The sequence below is a fragment of the Dipodomys merriami genome, unplaced genomic scaffold (genome assembly GCF_024711535.1).
Source record: "Dipodomys merriami isolate MVZ:Mamm:240054 unplaced genomic scaffold, mDipMer1.0.p SCAF_21, whole genome shotgun sequence".
NCBI lineage: Eukaryota > Metazoa > Chordata > Mammalia > Rodentia > Heteromyidae > Dipodomys > Dipodomys merriami.
In genome coordinates, this window is record NW_027203493.1 from 7,808,811 (window position 1) to 7,835,526 (window position 26,716).

The 26,716-nt window shown below is 42.7% G+C and overlaps 1 protein-coding gene across 7 annotated transcripts in view; it reads left to right on the top strand.

Annotated features, from left to right (window-relative positions):
* The window catches only part of Ambra1 (autophagy and beclin 1 regulator 1), a 221,610-nt gene that overhangs the window by 21,793 nt on the left and 173,101 nt on the right, over nt 1-26,716 (top strand). For 3 of the 7 annotated variants that reach the window (XM_070032460.1, XM_070032461.1, XM_070032462.1), the window contains exons 2-8: nt 15,992-16,246; nt 16,870-16,928; nt 17,569-17,752; nt 18,599-18,771; nt 20,676-20,742; nt 21,737-21,883; nt 22,157-23,193. In XM_070032460.1, the coding sequence (XP_069888561.1) occupies nt 16,112-16,246; nt 16,870-16,928; nt 17,569-17,752; nt 18,599-18,771; nt 20,676-20,742; nt 21,737-21,883; nt 22,157-23,193 (1,802 nt within the window). In that variant the 5' untranslated portion in view covers nt 15,992-16,111. Of the gene's footprint in view, nt 1-15,991; nt 16,247-16,869; nt 16,929-17,568; nt 17,753-18,598; nt 18,772-20,675; nt 20,743-21,736; nt 23,194-26,716 lie in introns of all 7 variants that reach the window. The other 4 variants (XM_070032455.1, XM_070032456.1, XM_070032459.1 and 1 more) reach the window with 2 other exon arrangements.

The window sequence follows — 26,716 nt, forward strand, 5'->3', positions numbered from 1 at the left end:
AAGCATTTTTTCTACCTCTTGAGCCTTAGCTCCACTTAGATATTTTACTGGTTAACTGGAGATGAGTCTTGTGGACTTTCTTGCCTAGGTTGACTTTGAACCATGATCCTCAGATTTCAGACTCCTGAGTGTCTAGAATTATAGGTGTTAGTCATTGGCACTTGGCTAGCAAAAGCCACTTTAAAAAATGCTATAATGAACTGTTGAGTCAAGGGGACTGGGACTCAAGCCTTATTATCTGAAAGCAAAGCCTGGATTCAAATCTGCTTTAGCTACGAGCCTATATGAATTTTTTTTTTTTTTTTTTTTGTTGGTCGTGGGGCTTGAACTCTGGGCCTGGGCGCTGTCCCTCAGCTCTTCAGCTCAAGGCGAGCGCTCTACCACTTGAGCTACAGCGCCACTTCCGGTTTTCTGGTGATTTATTGGAGATAGGAGTCTCACGGTCTCTCCTGCCTGGGCTGGCTTTGAACCGCGATCCTCAGATCTCAGCCTCCTGAGTAGCTAGGATTACAGGCGTGAGCCACCAGTGCCCGGCGAACCTATATGAATTTAATTTCGTGTGTGTGTGTGTGTGTGTGTGTGTGTGTGTGTGTGTGCGTGTTTCTTATTTGGTGAGTAATTCCATCTGTTCTGGAGTTATGAGGATTTCTGGGGTTAATGATGTCAAAGCTTTCTATAATACTATGGCTGTAGGAGTTCGAAGAAGAATGAGGGGCAGTATAGGAAGATTTAGATTCTTTAAAGGTTGTATAGGATACACAAAGATGTGATCCTGCATGATTTGAAATCATTTCCAATATTGGTGGATAAAAGGTATGTTGCTGCCCAAAGTCATTAGGTTTGTTTGCCTGAGGCAGCTGGTTTTAGTCCCCATTTCTGAGGTTAAGCTGTTTCTGTCTCTTGAAATTCTTCCATTAAAAGCCATTTTTCATTTTGCTTGCAAATAGAAAGTCTTTTTGCCATTTTTGTGTATTTAAGGGTAGAATTCTTGGTCTCATTTGTTCTTTTGATAGCTCCTGCTAGACATATTGAGCTTCGATTCTTCTTGATTCTTTGGATGTCTCTTTGTTCTGCCTTATTCTTTTGGCTTTTTCCTTGTTCTGCCTTGAGTTTGCACACCATTTTTTTCCCAAAGTAATTTCCAAAGAAAACTTCAGTTCTCTTTTCTTCCATCTTTCTGAGGTAAGTGGGAGTAAGGAAGATCATCAATCTTAAATTGGACCTTATGGCTTTCTATTTCCAGTTTTGATCATAGTTTGTTTTAAGCACAAGCTTTCCTGTGTTTCAGATGTTAGTTGACGTCACTGTAAGTTATTTAGGAAGTCCTCTAGTAAGCAGAATGTGTAACTGAAAAGCTGGTGCTTCACCTTGTCTCTCTCCACACTGCCTGTATTATAACAGTAACTAGAGTTTAATTTGTATTCCAAAACATTTTGTAAAGTTGTTAGTCCATTTGTGATATCTTTGTAGATGTTTGCCTTATGCTGAGTTTATGTATATAAAAGCATTGTAAGCCAGGTGCTGGAGGTTTAGGCCTATAATCCTAGCTACTCAGGAGACAGATCTGAGGATTGTGATTTGAAGCCAGCCTGGGCATGCAAGTCTGAGATTCTTATCTCCAGTTAACCACCAAAAAGTCAGAAGTGGAGCTGTGGCTCAAGTAGTAGAAAAAACATCAGCCTTGGGGCTGGGAATGTGGTTCAGTGGTAGAGTGTTTCCCTTGCATGCATAAGGCCCTGGGTTCAATTCCTCAGCACCACAGAAACAGAAAAAGCCGGAAGTGTCGCTGTGGCTCAAGTGGTAGAGCGCTAGCCTTGAGCTGAAGAGCTGAGGGGCAGTGCCCTACCCCAGAGTTCAGGCCTCACAACCGACAGAAAAAGCATCATCCTTGAGCCAAAAATCTAAGAATGTCCAGGCTCTAAGTTTTAGCCCTGGTACTGGTAACTGAACAAGCCAACAAGCACATTGGTTAATAGGAGAACAAGAAAAGAAGTTGCATTAATTGCTCAGCTCATGGTGAATTGGAGCTACAGCCTTTGTATCAGATTCCTTTTATATAGCCTATGTTAGCCTCAAACCTCTCAGCCTCTTGAGTGCTGGAATTGTGTGTACCACTATATTTGTTGTGTACCAGGTCGGGGTGTGTGTGTGTGTGTGTGTGTGTGTGTGTGTGTGTGTGTGTGTGTGTGTGTGTGTGTGTGTGTGTGTGTGTGTGTGTGTGTGTGTGTGTGTGTGTGTGTGTGTGTGTGTGTGTGTGTGTGTGTGTGTGTGTGTGTACACTAGGGATTGAATTCAAGGCTTTTTGTGTGTACCACTATATTTGTTGTATACCAGGTCGGGGTGTGTGTGTGTGTGTGTGTGTGTGTGTGTGTGTGTGTGTGTGTGTGTGTGTGTGTGTGTGTGTGTGTGTGTGTACACTAGGGATTGAATTCAAGGCTTCCTCCTACCAGTAGAGCCATGCCCAGCCCTTTTGCTTTGTAGTGTATTTTTCAAATATAGTCTCACAGTGTTTACTCAGACTAGATTTAGACCTTTGACTAGCCTAATGTCTCCTTGGACTGCTGTTCTCTTCCCTCCATCAAGAATGTACCACTGTGCCCATCTGTACCAGGTCTTTGATCTAATACCCTCCTACTCTGACTTTGTAGATGCATATTGTCTATTGTATTAGAACATAAATGTTACTTTTAACAAAGAGGCAGGCTCTATTGACAATTTATTTCTGGACATTGGCTTCTTATAATGGGACTGTGGATAATTTTGATTCACTGATCTGGGTTCTTTCTAGTTATTTGCTTTCAACTTGTAGGGTTTGATTAGAAATAGTGCCTGATTGTTTTGTAATCTTTGCATTCATTCTTTTTTTTGTCAGTCTTGAGGCTTGAACTCAGGACTTGGGTACTGTCCCTGAGTTTCAAATGGTCTACCACGTGAGCCACAGAGCCACTTCAAGTTTTTTCTGTGTATGTGGTACTCAGGAATCAAACCCAGGGCTTCATGCATAGTAGGAAAGTACTATACCACTAAGCCACATTCCCAGCCCTGCATTCATTCTTGAAGAACTATGAATCCCAGACTTTCTTGTTCTAACTCCCCATTCAGTGTGTTCTCTGACTATTGTTTGTTTCTCACTTGATCCTGCTTTGATTACTTTTTTCTGATTCTTTTTTTTTTTTGTCGGTCGTGGGGCTTGAACTCTGGGCCTGGGTGCTGTCCCTCAGCTCTTCAGCTCAAGGCGAGCGCTCTACCACTTGAACTACAGTGCCACTTCCGGTTTTCTGGTGGTTTATTGGAGATAGGAGTCTCATGGTCTCTCCTGCCCGGTCTGGCTTTGAACCGCGATCCTTAGATCTCAGCCTCCTGAGTAGCTAGGATTATAGGCATGAGCCACCAGCGCCCGGCTCTTTTTTTTTTTTTTTTGGATCCGGTTGTGGGACCTGAACTCTGGGCCTGGGCGCTGTCCTTTTCTTTTTGCTTATGTGGTGCTGAGGAATCGAACCCAGGGCCTCATGCATGCAAGGCAAGCGCTCTACCATTGAGCCACCTTCCCAGCCCCATTTTTTTCTGATTCTTAAGGTACATATACTTCAATGGGAAAGAAGACCTTTAAATTTATTACTGGGGGTATGGGCATGGAACAGAAATTAAAACTAAGAGTCAGCTAGGCAATTTTCCAGAAAGAGATAACATAACATGGTTGCAGATTATTGGGGTGGGCGTAGGGACAAAAAGGACAGTAAAAATCCTTTTCTGAGCTTTAGAGATTTCTTTCTTTCTTTCTTTCTTTTTTTTTTGGTCAATCGTGGGACTTGAACTCTGAGCTTGGGCGCTGTCCCTGTGCTCTACTGCTTGAGCTACACTTCCAGTTTTCTGGTGGTTTATTGAAGATAAGAGTCTTATGGACTCTCCTGCCCAGGCTGGCTTTGAACCGAAATCTTCAGATCTCAGCCACCTGAGTAGCTAGGATTATAGGCGTGAGCCATCAGGCGCCCAGCTAGCTTTAGAGATTTTGCTGATAGAGATTAAATTGCTGCATAGACATTGTCAGGAATGAATGCAGACAAAGAAATAATTTTCTGGAAATTAACAGTACCTTACATTGAGAAATACCACATTGGGTAGTTTGCCTCTTGACTGTAGACATTTCTAGTGGACAAACACAATTTACAATCGGTCTTATTTATATCAATTGCCAGTTGCTGGATGTGATAAAAACCCAAGTGCGCTTTCCTCGGGTGGAATACTGATGTTGTTTGTCTGAGCCTATATTCCCAGTTTGCACATCTGAACCCAAATAAGCTGTCATTTCTTTCTTTCTTTGGGTCTGGTCATGGGGCCTGAACTCTGGGCCTGGGTGCTGTCCCTCAGCTCTTCATCTCAAGGCTAGCGCTCTACCACTTAAGCCACAATGCCACTTGCAGCTTTTTTCTTTTTTGCTTATGTGGTGCTGAGGAATCAAACCCAGGGCCTCATGCATGCAGGCAAGCGCTCTACCACTGAGCCACCTTCCCAGCCCCTGTCATTTCTTTCATTCTAACGTTGTTTATGACTTACTGATTTGCAAGAGAGTTTCCTCAAGAGAGAGAAATATTACATCCAGATATGCTTTGCATTTTTGTAATCCAATCCTTTTGAGAGTCTCTAAGAACTTTATTCCTATAAGATAGAAAGAGAAGGTATTATTACTTTAAATTTGCACAAGAACTGAAAAGTTGAAATTTAGCCAGGCTATTGATGCTGATGCTGATGCTGATGATGATTTTTGTTGGACGTAGGGCTTGAAATCTGGGCCTGGGCGTTGTCCCTCAGCTCTTCAGCTCAAGCCTAGTGTTCTACCACTTGAGCCACAGCGTCACTTCTGGCTTTTTTCTTTTTGCTTATGTGGTGCTGAGGAATCGAACTCAGGGCCTTGTGCATGCAAGGCAAGCGCTCTACCACTGAGCCACCTTCCCAGCCCCTGCTTCCAGCTTTTTCTGCTTATGTGGTGCTAGAGGAATCGAACCCAGGGCCTCAAGCATGCGAGGCAAGCACTCTACCACTAAACCACCTTCCCAGCCCCAAAGTTATGGATTATTGAAGATTATTTAGAGACAAAATCAGTCATTGGAAATCAGTCATTGAAGTTACCCTCCCCCCCCCCCTTTTCTGGGTCATGAACTCTTTTCTTGGGCTCTGTCCCTGAGCTTTACTCAAGCTAGTGCTCTACTACTTCAGCCACAGGGCCACTTTGGCTTTTTTTGAGTAGTTTATTGGAGATGAGTCATGGACTTTCCTGCTTGAGCTGGCTTCAACTACAATTCACATACCTCAGCCTCCTAAGTAGCTAGGATTACAGGTATGAGCCACCAGTGCCTTGGCTTCATTGAAACTTTGTACCTCTTAATCTTACTTTTACCCATTTGATAAGACCATTGTTGTTATGATCTTAACTGACCACCCCCATTGCAAGATCCGTTTTCATAGGGAATAAAGATGAAAAGGTATAATAGTACTCTATGTTATTTACCATTTCTGTTCTCAAACTATCCATTGCTTCTGTACTCTTTTTTTTTTTTTTTTTGGTCAGTCATGGGGCCCTGAACTCTGGGCCTAGGCTCTGTCCCTTAGTTCCTCAGCTCAAGAGCCACAGTGCCACTTTCAGCTTTTTCTGTTTATGTGGTGCTGAGGAATTGAACCCAGGACCTCATGCATGCAAAGCAAGCACTCTCACCACTGAGCCACTTTCCCAGCCCGCTTCTGTACTCATACATATACCATGATTCACATATAAAGGTAAAAAGAGTTTTTTTTTTTTTTCTTTTTGCCAATTCTGGAGCTTAGACTATAGGCTTGGGTGCTGTCTTCGAGATTTTGCTCAAGGCTAGTGCTCTACCTCTTGAGCCACAGCACCACTTCTGGCTTTTTCTGTGATTAATGGACATAAGAGTTTCATGGACTTTCCTGGCTGGGCTGGCTTTGAACTGTGATCCTAAGATCTCAGCCTTTTGAGTATCTAGGATTACAAGTGTGAGTCACCAGCCCTCGGCCTTTGAGGTATTTTTAATTTTAAATTTATTTTCTTTCCTTTAGTGGTAGTTGATGGATTTGCCCTTTTTATGCTCTGTTCATCTGACCCTATTATGATCAATGACATACGCTTAGCAGGTACATATGACTGGTTGAGATTAGATCAAAAATAGTACATGGTTTTCTCTTTCAGCTGTGTGTATGTGTGTGGGGGTATGTATGTGTATGTGTATACATTTATTTTTGTCGGTCATGGGGCTTGAACTCTGGGCTTGGGCACTGTCCCTGAGCTTTTCAGCTCAAGGCAAGTGCTCTCCTGCTTGAGCCACAGGGCAACTTCTGGTTTCTACTGGTTGGTTGGAGATAAGAGTCTTTCATGGACTTTCCTGCCTAGGCTGGCTTTTAACTACAATTCTCAGATCTTAGCCTCCTGAGTAGCTAGGATTACAGGTATGAGCCACCAGCACCCAGCACCACTTCCCGTCTTCTAGTGTTTTTAGTGTTTTATTAGAGATAAGAGTCTTATGGAGTTTCTTGCCTGGGCTGGCTTTGAACTTCAATCCTCAGATCTTAGCCTCCTGAGTAGCTAGGATTATAGGCGTGAGCCACCAGTGTCCAGCTTTAGCATCATCTTATTATTATTATTTTTTGGGGGTCCGGTTGTGGGGCCTGAACTCTGGGCCTGAGCGCTGTCCCTCAGCTCTTCAGCTCAGGGCTAGCGTTCTACCACTTGAGCCACAGCGCCACTTCTGGCTTTTTTCTTTTTTTTTTTTTAATTTTTATTTAATTTATTTATTTTTTATTGTGAAAATACTGTACAGAGGAGTTACAATTACATGGGCAAGATAATGAGTACATTTCTTCTCAAGCATTGTAGCCTCCTCCTGGCTTTTTTCTTTTTGCTTATGTGGTGCTGAAGAATCGAACCCAGGGCCTCAGGCATGCAAGGAAAGCCCTCTACCACTGAGCCACCTTCCCAGCTCCTTTAGCATCATCTTATATGATCATATGTACATAGCTATTGTGCTATTCTGCTGATCTGCTAAGACTGTCCTAGACATATGCTAATGATTACAAATGAGGAAAAGCATGAGATCTATATTTCTTTGGGTCTGACTTCACTTAATATGATTTTTTTCCAAGTCCTTCTGTTTTTTTTTTTTGTTTTGTTTTTTGTTTTTTGTCGGTCCTGGGCCTGAACTCTGGGCCTGGGCGCTGTCCCTCAGCTCTTCAGCTCAAGGCTAGTGCTCTACCACTTGAGCAGCACCACTTCCAGCTTTTTCTGCTTGTGTAGTGCTGAGGAATCGAACACAGGGCCTCATGCATGCAAGACACGCACTCTACCACTGAGCCAACTTCCCAGCCCATCCTTCTGGCTTTTTTTGTTTTGTTTTGTTGTGTTTTTTTGGGTCTGGTCGTGGGGCCTGAACTCTGGGCCTGGGCACTGTCCCTCAGCTCTTCAGCTCAAGGCTAGCGCGCTACCACTTGAGCCACAGTGCCACTTCCGGCTTTTTTGGTGCTGAGGAATCGAACCCAGGGCCTCAGGCATGCAAGGCAAGCGTTCTACCACTGAGCCACCTTCCCAGCCCTTTTTTTGTTTGTTTGTTTGTTTGTTTGTTTGTTTGGGGTGGGTCTAGTCATGGGGCCTGAACTCTGGGCCTGGGTGCTGTCCTTCAGCTCTTCAGCTCAAGGCTAGCGCTCTACCACTTGAGCCACAGTGCCACTTCCGGCTTTTTTTCTTTTGCTTATGTGGTGCTGAGGAATCAAACCCAGGGCCTCAGGCATGCAAGACAAGCGCTCTACCACTGAGCCACCTTCCCAGCCCTTCTGGCTTTTTGAAGGTTAATTGGAGGTAAGTGTCTCACAGGCTTTCCTGCCTGCCCTGGCTTTGAACCATGATCCTCAGATCTCAGCCTCCTGAGTAGCCATGGTCAAAGGTGTTTTGTTTTGTTTTGCCAGTCCTGGGGCTTGAACTCAGGACCTGGGCACTGTCACTGAGCTTCTTTTGCTCAAGGCTAGCACTCTACCACCTAAGCCGTAACACCACTTATAGCTTTTTCTGTATATGTGGTACTGAAGAATAGAACCCAGAGCTTCATGCATGCTAGGCAAGCACTGTACCATTAAGTCACATTCCCAGGCTGGTCTAAGGTTTGAAGTTCTCTTTTCTCTAAAAAGCTACATGTAAATTACTGTTGTATGCCAACATTATCTGCTTTCCTGAGTTTAAATTTTAAAATTTTCATTGACTGAATCTCTTGGTGGCATACTATCTGTGATTTATGAATATTATAAGAGCTACTTTTCTGGGTGTGAGGGTACATGTTGATGATCCCATCAATTTGGGATTGAGGCTTTGAGGCCAGCCTGACCTACATAGCACTTCTAGGCTGGGCTCCTTGCAAGACCCTATCTCAAAAACACAAATAGCTGGGCACTGGTGGCTTATACCTGTAATCTTAGCTGACTGAGATCCAGAAGATCAAGTTTCAAGACTAGCTTGGGCGGAATAGTTGGCTAGATTCCATCTCTAAAATGACTAGTAAAAAGGCCAGGCTAAGTTGGGTGCCAGTGGCTCATACCTGTAATTCTAGCTACTCAGGAGGCTGAGATCTGAGAATTGCCGTTCAAAGTCAGTCAGGACAGGAAAGTCCATGAGACTTCTGTCTCCAATTAACCACCAGAAAACTGGAAGTAGTGCTGTGGCTGAAAGTGGTAGAGCGCTATAGTCTTGAGCAAAAAGAACTCGGGGATAATAGCACCAGGCCTTGAATTCAACCCTACCACTGACAAGACCCCCCACTCCCCGCCTCCCCTCCAAAAAAAAGCCACACTGGGGATGTGGCTCAAGTGATAGAATGTCAAATAAATATCAAAACAAGCTCAAACCTCAATGTCTCCTCCCCCAAGAAAAAATAGGAGCAACTTTATATAAACTAAGACCAATACCAAGTACTATGAAACTGTTAGCTGTTACATTAAATATTGTCTCATAGTTCTATTAAAAACAAAACGTGATAGTAATAAAAATTTCAATCTAAAATAGTTTTTTTTTTTTTTTTTGTCGGTCGTGGGGCTTGAACTCTGGGCCTGGGCACTGTCCCTCAGCTCTTCAGCTCAAGGCTAGTGCTCTACCACTTGAGCTACAGCGCCACTTCCGGTTTTCTGATGGTTTATTGGAGATAGGAGTCTCACAGTCTCTCCTGCCCGGGCTGGCTTTGAACCGCGATCCTCAGATCTCAGCCTCCTGAGTAGCTAGGATTACAGGCGTGAGCCACCAGCTCCCGGCTCTAAAATAGTTTGAGATCATTACAGGGGACAATCTCTTTTTCTTTTCTTTTTTTCTAAGACTGGAACTTGATATCAGACACTTTTTCTGGTGCTCTACCACCCCCACACCTCCAACCCTTGGGCACAATCTTATTTGATCTAGGTGAATTTGCTTAAATTTAATTTATCTAATTGCTTAATTTATCTGATTTTTTTTTTTTTTTTTTTTGGTCGTGGGCCTTGAACTCTGAGCTGTTTAGCTCAAGGTGAGCACTATCATTTGAGCCACAGTCCACTTCTGGTTTTCTGGTGGTTATTCAGAGGTAAGAGTCTCATGGACTTTACTGCCTGGGCTGGCTTTTAACATTGATCATCAGATTTCAGCCTCTTGAGTAGCTAAGATTACAGGCCTGAGTACCAGCACCTGGTTATCTGATTGTTTAACAGCTTTGTGGCCTACTTTTTATTTTTAGAAATTAAAATTTGTTTTCTCTTTACTTTTTTAATTTGAATTATTTATTACAGAATGGAACTACTGTTCTACTATAAGCCTCGGAACAATATAATAGTGGGCAGTTTTCATATGATAAATTTTAAATTGTTAACACTTTGTTGTATACTACTGTTAGCAATTACAATTTATAGATGGGAAATTTAGGTATCAGGAAGTTAAGTGACTACCGAGAAGTTAAGTAACCTTCACATACTAAGAAAATGATGGAGCCAGGTATGGTGACACACACTTGTGGCCACAGCCTTGGGGAAGTGTAGGCTGGAGAACTGCAAGTTCCTAGGCACTCTGAGTGCAGGTTACATAGTTTGAAAAAGAAGTAAGAGCACTTGAAAACAAAAGCTAGCATTTAATTAGCTCTGTATACTATTATACTATACTATCTGCACTCAAAATTGTACAAAAATAAAATAAACATTACTTGTACCTTCTCCATCTAGTTTTTTTTTTTTCTTGGTTGGTGGTGGGGCCTGAACTCTGGGCCTGGGTGCTGTCCCTCAGCTCTTCAGCTCAAGGCTAGCACTCTACCATTTGAGCCACAGCACACTTTTGCCTTTTTCTGTTTATGTGGTGCTGAGGAACCGAACCCAGGCTCTGCTCTCATGCATGCGAGGCAAGCGCTCTTCAGCTGAGCCACCTTCCCAGTCCTCCTTTTATTTTTATTTTTATCTTATTTTAATTTTTGCTGGTTCTAGGGCTTGAGCTCTGAGCCTGGGCACTGCCCTTTTACTCAAAGCTAGCACTCTACCACTTGAGCTGTAGCACCACTTCCAGCTTTCTCTGTGATTAATTGGAGATAAGAGTGTCACAGACTTTTCTGCCCAGGCTGGCTTTGAACTGCAATCCTTAGATCTCAACCTCCTGAGTAGCTAGGATTATAGGCGTGAGCCAGTCCTAGCTCTTTTTTTTTTTTTTTTTTTTTTTTTTGTCGGTCGTGGGGCTTGAACTCTGGGCCTGGGTGCTATCCCTCAGCTCTTCAGCTCAAGGCGAGCGCTCTACCACTTGAGCTACAGCGCCACTTCCGGTTTTCTGGTGGTTTTATTGGAGATAGGAGTCTCACGGTCTCTCCTGCCCAGGCTGGCTTTGAACCGCGATCCTCATATCTCAGCCTCCTGAGTAGCTAGGATTACAGGCGTGAGCCACCAGCTCCCGGCTTTTTTTTTTTTTTTTAAACAACAGTGTCTCATTATGTAACCCAGTATGGCCTCAAATTCTCAATCTGCCTGCCCCAGCCTTCCAGGTGCTACCTCACAGGCCTATGCCATCACATCTGGCCTCACAGCTCTTTTCTTATTGCAACTTTACCAAAATCCTCTGAAGTAGATATTGCAATTTTGGTTTTACAAAGAAGTAAACTAAGATTCAAAGAAATTAATTATCCAATATCATATAACTAGAAGGAGTAAAATTGCTGGCACAAGACAAATTGTAAGAAGAATCTATAAAACTAACTCAGGCTGGGTGTCTGTGGCTTACCTGTAATGCTGGCTACTCAGGAGGCTGAGATCTGAGGATTGCAGTTCAAAGCCAGCCGGGGCAGGAAAGTTCATGAGACTCCTGTCTACAATTAACCATCAGAAAACTGGAAGTGGAGCTGTGGCTCAAGTGGTAGAACGTACCTTGTGCTGAAGAGCGCAAAGACAGTGCCCAGACCGAGAGTTCAAGCCCCATACCCGACAAAAAACCAAAACTAACTCAGTTTCCTTTGAGTTGTGCTATATTCTTAGTGATTTGTTTAAATTTTTTAATTTTTATTCTAAAGGTAAATACAGAGAGGTTATAGTTACATAAGTCAGGTTAGGAATACATTTCTTTTTGGAGTGTCACCCTTCCCTCATACTCTCCCAATTTTTCTCTCTGGTCTGCACCCACAAGTTGCATAGTTCATTTTCAACATAGCATCTAGTATCACTGCTGCTTTTGTTCACCCTTTGTCCCTCCATTTCTGTGCACCACCCCCCTTCCAAAGCCAGATAAACAAACAAACAAGATAGAAAAGAAAAATCACAAATAGCAATAAAGAAAAAAAAAACTTCTTGTTTCCATTTCGTGGAGTATTCCTTAGTGATTTTTATGAGTAGGAGTTACATATAATAAAATTATGTCTTAGAATTAGGCAGAAAAATTCTGTAAAGGTGGCTTTTTCTCCTTATCTTTTTGGAGTGATTAGTCATGGTGTGTGTGTAAAAATGAGGTGGAATTTGGCTATTGTCTTGTATACATCACAGTTAAGTCCTTTTCCTTCTACTTGCATAAGGCTTTGGCAACTGAAATTGATTTGGGGACTCTGTAATGGCGTCACAGACTATTCTTGGCACCCTTTTTCTCAGTCTGTTTTACTTTAAGGGACAGATTGGGAAACTTGTTTCTTCTTCCTTTTTAGAAGAGGAATGAAAAACACTCTTGAACTTCCTCCTCAGCCACAGGGCTGTCTGACCTCAGTTTTACTTAGTTCCTTTGTAAGGGACTCAGAAAATTCACTTCTCAGGTGGGTATTAAGAGCAAATTAGGAGAGAAATTTCTTGCCCTTTTATAACAACAGGAAATACTTTTCTTTACATAAAGGAGAGGAAAGGCAGGTTAAGTGCCAGTGACTTATACCTGTAATTTTGAGGATCTTCATTTGAAGCCAGTTTGGGCAGATAAATTCAAGATAAATTCACCAGCAAAAAGCTGGAACTAGGGGAGTGACTAACGTGGTAGAGATCCAACTGTGAGTGAAAAAAGCTGAGGAGAGCATGCAGCACTCAGTTTAAGCCAGAGAGAGAGAGAGAGAGAGAGAGAGAGAGAGAGAGAGAGAGAGAGGAGAGAGAGACGTAGCGAGAGAGAGAGAGGGAGGGAGAGGGAGAGGGAGGGGGAGAGAGACTCTCTGTTGGACATATCACTCAGCCTTTCTCTCATTCAAACTCTGTGTTTTAATGTCCAGAAATGTGCATTTTTAAGTTTTTTTTTAGTTTTTTTTTTGGTCAGTTGTGGGGCCTGAACTCTGGGCCTGGGTACCATCCCTCAGCTCTTCAGCTCAAGGCTAGCACTCCACCACTTGAGCCATAGCTCCCGGTTTTTTCTGTTTATGTGGTGCTGAGGAATAGAACTCAGGGTCTCATGCATGCAAGGCAAGCACTCTACCACTGAGCTACCTTCCCAGCCCAAGCTTTTTAGTTTTTCAGTTATCTTGATATTCATATTTGTAACTCTTCTTTCTGATTCCCATGCGATCTTAAGGTTGGTCATAATTTTCTTTCACTCTTCCCTCCTTCCTTCTCTTGTTTCTTTTCTGTTAGGTATTGAACCCAGGGTCTTGTTCATGCTAGGCAATTAAGATGAGCTACATTGCTATTCCTGTGTTTTGTTTTTGTTTGTGTTTTTGAGAAGGATCTTACTTTGTAACTCAGGCTGGTCTCAGTCTCCTGAGTGCTGGGACTTTTAATGTTCCTGACTGTTATAATGTTTCTGAACATAGAGTGTTCATGATCTATATTTTCTTTTTCCATTTGAGTTATGTCAAATGAATGAGATTGAATGTTAAATGAATGAGATTGTTACTATTTCTACCACTCATTATAAGATTATAAATAGTTTATGAATCACTGATAGGTAGGACAAAGGACCATCAAAGTGTTTCTTCTGAACTCTTCTATGTTAGGTGAGAAAATTATAGACCCAGTAGAGGGTTAAGGTGAACTGCTAGGAACTATATTTCTGGCATCTTCTTGGTTAGTAGTAACTTACTTACCTGACAGTTCAACTGAAGGGTAACCTAGGAAAAATTCATGTCTAGATTAATACAGGATTTATAAAGGCTACTATGGAGGTTATTTCCTCTTATTATTTATCTTTAGCTTATTCAGAAAGTTGGTGTGTGCCCCTATTGTTGACAATTTCCTGGTGTACATGTTTATATCATTCAATAAAGATTGATAAGGGGTTGATGGTGTGGCTTAATGATAGAGGAGATATACAGCAAGCTTGAAGTCACGGGCTCAAGCCCCAACACTAAAACAAAGCAAGCATGATGAGAATGGTATCATGAGTTACAGTTTGAAATTTTTTCCTTTTATATTTTGTAGAGAACTGTGACTACATGGGACTAGAAAGCTGGGAGTTCACTTGTTATGGAATCTTTTGATTTTTTACATTTTAATACTCCAAGGAGAAAGCTCCTTCAGCTCAGGCTATAAATATTTTTCCTCTGTTTGTTTTTGGATGCATCTAGTTGCATACTTTAGATTGTAGCTTTTTGAGAAATGTAAAGATCCAATTATTGTTTAGTTTTTTTTTTTGGTCATGGGGCTTGAACTCTGGACCTGAGCGCTGTCCCTCAGCTCTTTAGCTCAAGGCTAGCGCTCTACCACTTGAACTACAGGGCCACTTCCGGTTTTCTGGTGGTTTACTGGAGATGAGAGTTTCATGGACTTTTCTGCTCATGCTGGCTTTGAACCGAGATCCTCAGATCTCAGCCTCCTGAGTAGCTAGGATTACAGGCATGAGCCACCGGTGCCCGGCTTTGTTTAGCTTTTTATAATAAGTTATTATTGTCTCTCTCTCTCTCTTTCTTTCTCTCTCTCTCTCTCTCTCTCTTTCTTTCTTTCTCTCTCTCCCCCTTCTTTCTTTCTTTCTTTCTTTCTTTCTTTCTTTCTTTCTTTCTTTCTTTCTTTCTTTCTTTCTTTCTTTCTTTCTTTCTCTCTTTCTCTCTTTCTTTCTTTCTCTCTTTCTCTCTTTCTCTCTTTCTTTCTTTCTCTCTCTCTTTCTCTCTTTCTCTCTTTCTTTCTTTCTCTTTCTCTCTTTCTTTCTTTCTTTCTCTCTCTCTTTCTCTCTCTCTTTCTTTCTTTCTTTCTTTCTTTCTTTCTTTCTTTCTCTCTCTCTCTCTCTCTTTCTCTCTTTCTCTCTTTCTTTCTTTCTTTCTTTCTTTCTTTCTTTCTTTCTTTCTTTCTTTCTTTCTTTCTTTCTTTCTTTCTTTCTTTCTTTCTTTCTTTCTTTTTTCTTTTTTTCTTTCTTGTCATGGGGCCTGAACTCTGGGCCTTCACCTCTTCATTTCAAGGCTAGTGTTTTACCACTCAAACCATAGCACCACTTCTGGCTTTTTCTGCTTATGTGGTGCTGAAGAATCGAATCCAGGGCCTCATGCATGCAAGGCAAACACTACCACTGAGCCACCTTCCCAGCCCTCTTTCTTCTTTCTTTTGTTGTCAGAAGTGGGACTTAAACTCAGGGCATTGGCACTATCCCTGAGCTTTTGTGCTTAAGGCTAGTGCTGTACCACTTTGAGCCATAGTGCCACTTCCGGTTTTCTGATGATTAATTGGATTTTCTTGCCCAGACTGACTTCGAACCGAGATCCTCAGATCTCAGCCTCCTAAGTAACTAGGATTACAGGCATGAGCCTGACTATTATTGCTTTTTAAATTACTAGATTTCTGATAATTTTACAATCCAATGACAGCAATGACATTTATTTTTCTTTTGGTAGTAATGGGGCTTGAACTCAGGCCTTGTGCTTGCCTGGCTTGCTTGCTAGTGACTGGTACCCTACTGTCTGAGCTATGCTACCAGCTCAGCTTTTTTCTGGTTATTTTGGAGATGGAGTCTCAAGGACTTTTCTGCCCAGGTTGGCTTTGAACTGAATTTCTCCAGATATTAGACTTCTGAGTTGCTAGGATTATATGTGTGATCTGGTTCTTGGTCCTGTGTTTTGTTTTGGTAGATTTTTAGACATTTTTACTAGGAGCAAAAATTATTCCTGCCTGATGAAAGAATAAACAGAATAGTTGTTTCAGAGGATGATCTGTTCTTTGGATTTAAAATAGAGCTTTAAAAGATAGGAGATGGAGCTGAGAAGGTGGCTCAGTGGTAGAGTGCTTGCCTTGCATGCATGAGGCCCCTGAGTTTGATTCCTCAGCACCACATAAGCAGAAAAAGCTGGAAATGGCACTGTGGCTCAAGTGGTAGAGTGCTCACCTTGAGCTGAAGAGCTGAGGGAAAGCATCCAGGCCCAGAGGTCAGGCCCCACAACCCACCCTCCCCCCCCCAAAAAAAAAAAGTTAGGAGAAGATGAAATATTTTTGTGAGAAAAATTCTGGGAGAAAAGCCTTTTTAGAGAGGCTGTCATTTAATAGGAAAAGAATAGTTTGCCCTTTGAGCTAGAATTGCCTTGAAACATCTCAGGATACAAAATAGGCTTCTTTGACATTATTCTCAATTCCTTAGATTTCCATGAAGACAACTCACAAGGACCTGAATGGCCTCATTTTAGTTGCTTCAGTGTGTGGAGCTATTACTTGCTCCTTCGTTTTTTTGTGCCTGGTGTGACCGTGGCTACTGAACACCATGAAGGTTGTGCCAGAAAAGAATGCTGTGCGGATACTCTGGGGCCGGGAACGGGGCACCCGGGCCATGGGAGCTCAGCGGCTTCTGCAGGAGCTGGTGGAGGATAAAACCCGCTGGATGAAATGGGAAGGCAAAGTAAGAAAATGGATGGGTTTTTTTGGTGGGGTGTGTCGGGGGAAGGTGTTGGTCGTGGGGCTTAAACTCTGGGCCTGGGCGCTGTCCCTCAACTCTTCAGCTCAAGGTGAGCACTCTACCACTTGAGCCACAGTGCCACTTTCAGTTTTCTGGTGATTTATTGGAGTCTCAGGGATTTTCCTGCCCAGGCTGACTTTGAACTGTGATCCTCAGATCTCAGCCTCCTGAGTAGCTAGGATTACAGGCATGAGCCACAGGAGCCCTGCAAAAATGGGTGTTTTTTGACATAGATTTTTGGGAATGAGAGTAGAATGGGATCTTAGGATGGGTTACTGGCAGAGTTGGGATGTAATTTATCTTTAAGAGATTTGATATCTCTAAGAGAATTGATATGCCAGTGTGGGGAGTTGGTTTACAGATTTAAAAATTAGGGCCAAAAATATCTTTTATCTCAGGGTAATTTGGATTTATCTTTCTCAGTTTGTAATTCAATCATTGCCTCTAGTTTTTTAATCTTAAGACTGTGAATAATAATCTAGAATGGTTCATGTGCTTATGATATAAAGTCAAAATTCATGAATAATATATTTTGTCTTTTTGTTTTGTTTTGTTTTGTCTGCCAGAGAGTAGAACTGCCTGATAGTCCACGCTCTACCTTTTTACTGGCCTTCAGTCCAGACAGGTACCTAGTACTCATCTGTAACTTAACCTTTAAGATATGTGATAATATTGCTTTCTGAGTGTTTTGTTTAGTTTGAGCTTCCCAGTTAATCCCTAGAGGTTTTCTGAAGCATTGTCTAAACAAAGCTTTTTCAGCATATCAGAAAAGGAAAGAAAGTTGATAAACAGTGCCAACCAGAAAAATAGTGGGAATAGTAAAATAAACTATGAATAGCAAGGATTATGACTTGGAAAGCTTCTCAGTGATGATTGTCACTTTCTTAACTGAGTGGTATAGGTCATTAATATACAATATATATAATATAGGTCATTAATGGTATGATTGCTTTCCCACCCCGAAAAAAATATTCTCTGAAGGCAGTATGTGTCATTTGGGAACAACATGGAGAAATACGTATTTAATTTACTTATTTTGGTGCTGGGACTGAATTCAAGGCCTTATATAAATGCTCTTCCATTGAGCTAAATCCTCAGCCTCCAAACTGGAAGCTTTTAAAGATAAGAATATTCTTGTTGTGTGTGATTTGCTGCCTGAGTCTCAATTTCTTTCATGTTGGGTTGAGGAATAGTATCCAGAGTTGATGAAGTTTGTTACTCTCTACATGCTTCTTAATTTGCTTCTGCTCTTTTTGATTCTGTAGGACTCTTTTGGCCTCCACCCATGTGAACCATAATATCTATATTACGGAGGTGAAGACTGGCAAGTGTGTTCATTCTCTAATTGGGCACCGCCGTACTCCATGGTGTGTTACTTTTCATCCCACCATCTCAGGCCTTATTGCTTCTGGCTGCCTAGATGGGGAGGTTAGGATTTGGGATTTACATGTAAGTATTTTCTTAGGCTGCTCTTTTCTTTGATATTTTAAATAACAGTGGTTTATTTACCATTGGGCTCTTAATTTTAGAAGAGAAACTAGGTGGATTCATAGGACTCATCTGGGTAAGTGGTAGTTATCACCCACTTAATTGATTGGACATCTATTTCATAGTCCTCCATTGTAAAATGAATGCCCGATTTAATTTTCCTTTTACCTACTTATTGTGACATACACAGGAGGCTCTAAGATGTGTTCAGAGGAAAGATTATGCTGGTCATTGAAGATGAACCTGTCCTGTTGACTGGCTAGGGGATTATTCTGCACCATGTTGTACACTAAGCTGGAGTGTTTTTGTTGTTGTTGGTTGGGTGGCTTGAAGTCTGGGCATGGGTGCTGTCCCTGAGCATTTTTGCTCAAGGCTAGCTCTCTGAGCCATAGCTCCACTACTAGTTTTTGAATGGTTAATTGGAAATAAGAGTCTCATGGGGACTTTTCTGCCTGGGCTGGCTTCAAATAATGATCCTCAGATCTCAGCCTTTTGAGTAGCTAGGATTATAGGCATGATCCACCAGCACCTGCCTAAGCTGGACTTTTTTCAGACTTCTGAAATAGGAACTAGCAACGGCTTCTTGCTTGTAGATTGTTTGTGACTTGAAGAACTGAGCTGACAGTTGAAGAACTGAGTGACAGTTGACAGTAATATCTATAAAGTAGTGATAAATCAGATAAAACAGTGGCACTGACTAATCACTAATCTTGTGCATTTTATTTTAAATGGAATGCTCATGAAGATGATGTCGCAGTCTACTAGTAACTTATAACCTGAGAATATTTGGAATTGGTTTATTTGCAGGGTGGCAGTGAAAGCTGGTTCACAGATAGCAACAATGCCATTGCCTCCCTGGCTTTCCACCCTACCGCTCAACTTCTGCTCATTGCCACTGCAAATGAGATCCACTTCTGGGATTGGAGTCGTCGAGAGCCCTTTGCTGTGGTGAAGACAGCTAGTGAAATGGAAAGGGTCCGGTGAGTGCTCTACTTCACTGGTAAGGTCTGGGAACAGACTTTGCTAATGAGAGAAAACATTTGCATTTATTTAACCTCTGGTAACAGGTTGTTACCTCTGCTTTGGCCATTGTCATTCACGCTTTAGGCATGTTGTTATCACTATAGCTGATTAGCCAAGAAATAGTTCATTGTGTTCATTTCACCCATTGTTTATTGCATACCAAGATCACTAGATAAAATCTTTTAGGTCCTGAAGTGTTTGGGTTTAGGGTTATCCTTCTTTAAGAAAACAAGAAAGGGGGCTGGGAAGGTGGCTCAGTGGCAGAGCGCTTGCCTTGCATGCATGAGGCCCTGGGTTCGATTCCTCAGTACCACATAAGCAAAAAGAAAAAAGCCGGAAGTGGCTCTGTGGCTCAAGTGGTAGAGCGCTAGCTTTGAGCTGAAGAGTTGAAGGACAGCACCCAGGCCCAGAGTTCAGGCCCCACGACTGGACTCTCCCCCCCACCCCCCACCCCCCCCCCAAAAAAAAAGAAAACGAGAAAGAAGTTTGGGTGGGATTTTCATGGTTGTTGGCTCACCGTGGCTGTTTAAATGTATCAGATCTGCATTTTGATTTCTTTCTTTGTTTTTTTTTTTTTTTTTTGGCCATCAATGGTAGGGCTTGAACTCAGGGCCTGGACACTGTCCCTGAGCTCTTTTTGCTCAAGTCTAGTGTTTTACCACTTTGCGCCACAAGGCCACTTCAGGTTTTTTTTGAGTGGTTAATTGGAGATAGAACCTCATGGGTACTTTTCTCCCAGGGCTGGCTTCAAACCATGATCCTTAGATCTCAGCCTCCTGAGTAGCTAGGACTACAGGTGTGAACCACTGCCACTCGACTTGCTTTTGGGTATTTATTTCCCCTTCAAGATCATAACACACATGATGGCTGCTGGCTGTGGTGACTCATATCTAAACCATTCACTCTTGTGGATAAGACAGGAGGCTCATGAATTTTGTGGCCTGGGACATATAGCAAGCTTAAAGCTAGCCTGGAATAGGTAGTAGGTCCCTGTCTCAGAAATAAAACGTATGGTAGGATGAGGGGTATAGCTCAGTGGTAGAGTTTTTGAGTAGTATACATGTAACCTTAGGTTTGATCACCAGCCATAAAAAACAAAAAGAAAAAGTTAATATTGCTTGTAATAAAGTTGATTTGTTGTCTTCTTTGACCTTTTTGGTATTGTAGTTGGATACAGGCTATTTTTTTTTTTTTAGTCATTTGTGGGGCTTGAACTCTGGTCCTGGACGCTGTCCCTGAGCTCTTCAGCTCAAGGCTAGTGCTCTATCACTTAAGCCACAGCGCCACTTCTGGTTTTCTGGGTAATTTATTGGCGATAAGAGTCTCACAGCCTCTCCTGCCCAGGCTGGCTTTGAACGGTGATCCTCAGATCTCAGCCTCCTGAGTAGCTAGGATTACAGGCATAAGCAACCATGCCCGGCTATGAATATTCTTTTATTCCCACAAGAAGTAATGTGCATTGTTATTATAGTTGTTGTTTTAAGACAGGGTTTTGTACTATAACCTGGGTCATCCTCAAACATGCTGTGTTGCCCAGAATGGTCTTGAACTCAGTCCTCCTACTTCTACTTCTGGAGTGCTAGAATTACAGGTATGCATTGTGATGTCTAGTTTAAACCTTATTAATTTCTTTAACAGTTTTGAAAGGCTAGGAGTAGTAGCATATATTTGTGATTCTAGCACTGGGATGTTGAGGTAGGATTTGGAGTTCCATACCAGATTCAGCTACATAATAAGAACTTGTTGTGAAGTAGATATGCAGATAATCCCATAATTTTCATTCAACCATTTTTGTGAACTATAATTTTCCTCTTCTCATTTAACCTAATTTCTCTGTGTGTCTATCTCTTCTGGATTTCAGTCTGGTGAGGTTTGATCCACTTGGACACTACTTACTCACAGCAATTGTTAACCCTTCTAATCAGCAGGTAAGAATCCAGCAGTTCCAACTCCATGTGAACTGTGAGTTGTTTCCTAAACTAGAAGTCTTAATTCTGATTATAATGGATACTAATTCTTTTTTTTTGGGGGGGTCCGGTCGTGGGGCCTGGACTCTGGGCCTGGGCGCTGTCCCTCAGCTCTTCAGCTCAAGGCTAGTGCTCTACCACTTGAGCCACAGCACCACTTGCGGCTTTTTTCTTTTTTGCTTATGTGGTGCTGAAGAATCGAACCCAGGGCCTCAGAGGCATGCAAGCAAGGGCTCTACCACTGAGCCATCTTCCCAGCCCCGTGGATACTAATTCTTAATAGCCAAGTCTTCCTTTCCACTCAAGATTCAAATTAGCTTCAGATTGTATAACCAAAGTTACATCCATAATCTTTTTTTTTTTTTTGGTCGGTTGTGGGGCTTGGGGCTTGAACTCTGGGCCTGGGCTCTGTCCCTGAGCTCTTCAGCTCAAGGCTCTATCATTGACCCACAGTGCCACTTCTGGTTTTCTGAGTGATTTATTGGAGATAAGAGTTTCACTGACTTTACCGGGCTGGCTTTGAACTGTGATCCTTAGATCTCAGCCTCCTGAGTGGCTAGGATTACAGGCATGAGCCACCGGCAACAGGCTATAGCCATAATCTTGAGAGTCAAATCTAAAACACTTTAGTGATCATCTCACTGGAAGTAAACCTTGTCATTACCAGATAATGTTGGATAGCTTGTCATTCCTATTCCTATATATGGTTAACATTTTCTTTCCCCCTTACTACTTCTATGTCATGGAGATGCCTTTTATAAGACATTGGTTTGCCAGCTGTACTCATGTATTGCTAATTGGAAGTGAATAATTAATACAATTTAATATTTCTGAATTTGGAGCCTGTCTATAAAGGTGGTGGTTCTTGGATGATTGACAGGTGTTAGTTTTTCTGTATTTACTTGCGTGTTCTACCTAATTGCTCTACCTGCTGCCTCATGCTGCCACATTGCAGGGTGATGATGAGCCAGAAATTCCCATAGATGGAACAGAATTATCCCACTACCGCCAGCGTGCCCTCCTGCAATCACAGCCAGTTCGCCGGACACCTCTCCTCCACAATTTCCTGCACATGCTGTCCTCCCGCTCTTCTGGCATCCAGGTGGGAGAGCAAAGCACAGTGCAAGATTCTGCTACCCCCTCACCCCCACCGCCTCCCCCTCAGCCCTCCATGGAGCGCCCCAGGACTTCCGCTTACATCAGGCTCCGACAGCGGGTCAGTTACCCTACCACAGCTGAGTGCTGCCAACACCCTGGGATCCTGTGCCTTTGCAGCCGCTGCGCTGGCACTCGAGTTCCTTCCCTCTTGCCACACCAGGACAGTGTTCCCCCTGCTTCTGCCAGAGCTACTACCCCTTCCTTTTCTTTTGTACAGACCGAGCCCTTCCACCCCCTGGAGCAGGCCTCATCAGCGCAGCAGGACCAGGGCCTCCTGAACCGGCCGTCTGCCTTCAGTACGGTCCAGAGCAGCACTGCTGGCAACACGCTCCGCAACCTCAGTCTGGGTCCTACCCGACGCTCTTTGGGAGGCTCTTTGTCTAGCCATCCTTCTAGGTATCACCGAGAACTAGCTCCTGGGCTGACAGGATCTGAGTGGACCCGGACAGTACTTAGTCTGCACTCACGCTCTGAGGCAGAATCTATGCCCCCACCTAGGACCAGTGCTTCTTCAGTAAGTTTGCTGTCTGTATTGAGACAACAGGAAGGTGGCTCTCAGGCATCGGTGTACACTTCAGCTACAGAAGGGAGGGGTTTTCCAGCATCAGGTTTGGCACCTGAGTCAGATGGAGGGAACAGTTCCAGCCAGAACAACTCTGGCAGCATTCGCCACGAGCTTCAGTGTGACCTGAGACGTTTCTTTTTGGAGTATGACCGGCTGCAGGAGCTGGACCAGAGCCTGAATGGGGAAACTCCTCAGACTCAGCAGGCCCAGGAAATGCTCAACAATAACATCGAATCTGAGAGGCCAGGCCCTTCCCACCAGCCCACCCCTCACAGTAGTGAGAACAATTCCAACCTGTCCCGGGGCCACCTCAATCGTTGCCGTGCTTGCCACAATCTCCTGACTTTCAACAACGATACTTTGCGTTGGGAAAGAACCACACCTAACTACTCATCTGGTGAGGCTAGCTCCTCCTGGCAGGTCCCAAGCACCTTTGAGGGCATGCCATCAAGTGGCAACCAGTTACCATCTCTTGAGCGAACTGAGGGCCAAACACCTAGCTCCAGCAGGCTGGAGTTGAGCAGCTCTGCTAGTCCACAGGAGGAAAGGACTGTGGGGGTGGCCTTTAACCAGGAGACAGGCCACTGGGAAAGAATTTACACCCAGTCCAGCAGATCTGGAACTGTATCACAGGAGGCCTTACATCAGGATATGCCTGAGGAAAGTGCTGAGGAAGATTCACTTAGGAGGTAAGTGGTTGCTTTCCTGTCATCTTCTATAATCCTGCCTCTTCTCTTTGTATCTCTTCTTTCAGTCCTATAGATTTGTGGCTCTCTCTGAAATATCTAGGGCCCACACATCTGGTTCTGACCATTCCCCCTTGGAAAATTTTGTTTTGGTGGCAGAGAAAGGATTGAGCTTAGTGGTGTGAATCAATTGCTGTGCTAGCTGTATTTTTGGCTAAGCCCAAGGCTCTAACTTTAGCCTTGAAAGCAAAGTATAGATTGTGTTAAAGAGGCATAAGGAGATAGAATCACTGGCTTTCTCTGTCCTGCTTTTTGACCTTCTTGAAAGATTGTCTATGTAGGAAATGTCCTAGTAGAGTACTGGAAAAAAGGAATGAGCATCCATTTTGATTCAGATTAGTATATCATACTGGCTCTTCAATTGTGTTGCGTTGAATAGCTGTGTTCATTTCCTAATTCTTACCTTTTCAGACACTGCAACATGACAAAGGACAAAGAATTACATATATATATGTACATCAGTGAAAATTCAAAAGAAGTTTATTTACAGATAGGTTTTTGTATAGGATCTTAGTTGCTCAGTTCAAATTCTTTGTTGTGGGCTTTTGTACATGTGAAACATACTACCACTGTAGCACATTTCTAGCCCCAAGGTTCTTTGAATGGATCTTCCAAATGATTATTCACTTCAAGGTGGAAGAAAAGAATTCATCGAAGGAAAGCCTTTACATGAGTTGATATCATAGCCAACTTTTTGAAAGAGATGGAAGGGGATTAGTTGTGGTCCATTGTATGATTCTTGTACGGCTATGTGTACATCTATCTGGATTTACTAGGGACTTCTTTCTGAGATCTAGAAAGGTCAACTCTAGTATAATCATCAATTCCCAGAATATGCCAGATGTGTCTAAACAGTAAAATGCTCTGATTATCTCTATTCAAGCAAGTGAAATTTCTCTGACATAAGCTAAAAAAGGTCGGAGTATGGATTAGCACCTACTGTTCTTGTCATTTTGGGAGGATGTATTAAACATCACTCAGTAAACATTAGTTGAATGGTTACAGTTTTTCAACTGCTTGGTAGGCATTGTGCCTACTGGAATATGTAGTGTTGTTGTGGAGGCAAGACAAATTTACATGACATTTATCAAACGTGTAGGTGATCAAATGCTTCCTTGTACAGCACTGATAATAAATGTAGTCTAAACAAAAACCAAACACCATAATTTTAAAAAGTCTTAACTTCAGAGAAAGGGAAGTATTATCAAACAATGGTTTGTAAGATCCAGTATTGAATACTGGATAAGATTTGGAACAGGAAAGGCCTTTCTATTTTCGTAGAACAACACATATTAAATGGGAAAGTACATGATATATGCATAGTAGTTGGCAAGTAGTGAGGTGCAGAGGGAGGCTTGGTTGAATGTAAAAGGTAGATGGAGTAGTGACAGTGTTAGTATGTTGGCATGAGTAAGATCAGTCCCTGATGAACAGTCCTCAGTGCCTGCTTTCAGAATATTTTCTTTTTCTGAATAGTCTGCCTTAGAGGTCTGAAACTGTTCTCTTCCTTATCAAGATAGATGAGAAGGCAGCTAGCAGTGCCTCACATATAGTAAGCACTCAGTTTATTAAGATAGGGGACTATCTTAAATCACTGCCTTAGAAATCTAGCATTTCTCATCTGTGGGTTTCTAGTCAGATTCTGTCCATCCTACTGTAATAGTACCTCTTCATGTGGTACTCTTGTAAGCAGTCACCAAGTGCCAGCAGTGGGGAACATCCCCACAGCATCACTTGGTATGTGATGGGACAGACAGTGCTTCTTGCCTGTATTGATAAATTTGTATAGCCTGTAATGATATTATAAATATCCAAATGGCCCTTGGCAGAAAATGTGTCCCCTACTCCTGCTTTACAGTGTGATGATAGAGATGCCAGTTACTGATACCTGTGTATTAGATATCATGGGGTTTATTTATTTATTTATTTTTTTTTGGTCGGTCGTGGGGCTTGAACTCTGGGCCTGGGCGCTGTCCCTCAGCTCTTCAGCTCAAGGCGAGCACTCTACTACTTGAGCTACAGCGCCACTTCCGGTTTTCTGGTGGTTTATTGGAGATAGGAGTCTCACGGTCTCTCCTGCCCGGGCTGGCTTTGAACCGCGATCCTCAGATCTCAGCCTCCTGAGTAGCTAGGATTACAGGCGTGAGCCACCAGCGCCCGGCTCATGGGGTTTATTTTTTATTGTTTTATTTATTTGTGTGTGTGAGTGAGTACTAGGGCATGAACGTGGGGCCTTGCATTCTTGCTTTAGCTTTTTCACCCAAGGCTGGTGCTCTCTCACTTAAGCCACACGTCCACTAGCAAAAAGTCTATAGTAGCAAATGCCACTCTAGAGGCATGGCTCAAGTGTAGAGAGCCAGCTGTGAGCTAAAAGTGAAGGGAGAACTCAGGGCCCATAGTTTAGGCCCCAGTATCTGCACAAAAAAGGAAAAAGGAAAAAAGAGAGTAGAACAATGAAACTTGTTGACATTATTTAAAGACATGGGAATGGAATGGGGGAAACGTTGATCTCAATGCATTATTTACTTGGGTGGAAATGCCACAATGAACCGCCTCCCCCCATAAGCTATTGTATACTAATAAAAAATAAATGAACTTCTGTAAACCTATCACCTGACTTTCATTCATCAAGGCTTGATCAGCCTTCTTTCATCTATATTACTTACCAACTGCTCTAACCAGGCGTCATATAATTTTGTCTGTACATACTTCACAGTGTTTCTCTAGAGCAAGGCTGTCCAGTAAAACTTTGTAGATGATGAACATGTTCAGTATCTGTGCTGTCCAATATAGTAACCACTAGTCACATGTGACTATTGAGTAATTGAAATATTAGGATTGAAAAGTTAGGATCTAAGGAGCTAAACTTAATTTTAGCCAGGCACCAGTAGTACACACCTGTAATCTTTGCTACTTAGGAAGCTGAGATCTGAGGATCACAGTGTGAAAACCAGCCTGGACAGGAAAATCCATGAGACTCCTATCTTCAATTAACTACTAAAAAAGCCAGAAGTGGAGCTGTGGCTCAGATGGTAGAGTGCTAACCTTTTTTTTTTTTTTGCTAGTCATAGGGCTTGAACTCTGGGCCTCCTTGCTGGCCCTCAACTCTTCAGCCCAAGGCTAGCACTCTACCACTTAAGTCACAGCACCACTTCCGTTATTTTCTGCTTATGTGGTGCTGAGGAATTCAACCCAGGGCCTCATGCATGCAAGGCAGACACTCTACCACTGAGCCACCTTCCCAGCCCTAGAGTGCTAACCTTGAGCAATAAAGCCAAAAACAGTGTCCAGGCCCTGCGTTCAAGTTCCAGGACTGGAACACAAAAATTACACATAAAATATTAGTCATAATTTCTCTATGGAGACATTCAAGATTTAAAAACTAGTAAGATTGCACCAAAAACATTTACTTTTTTTTTCTATTAGTGCAAAGTAGTTTGTGTTGTGGTTTAAACAAAGTTTAAGT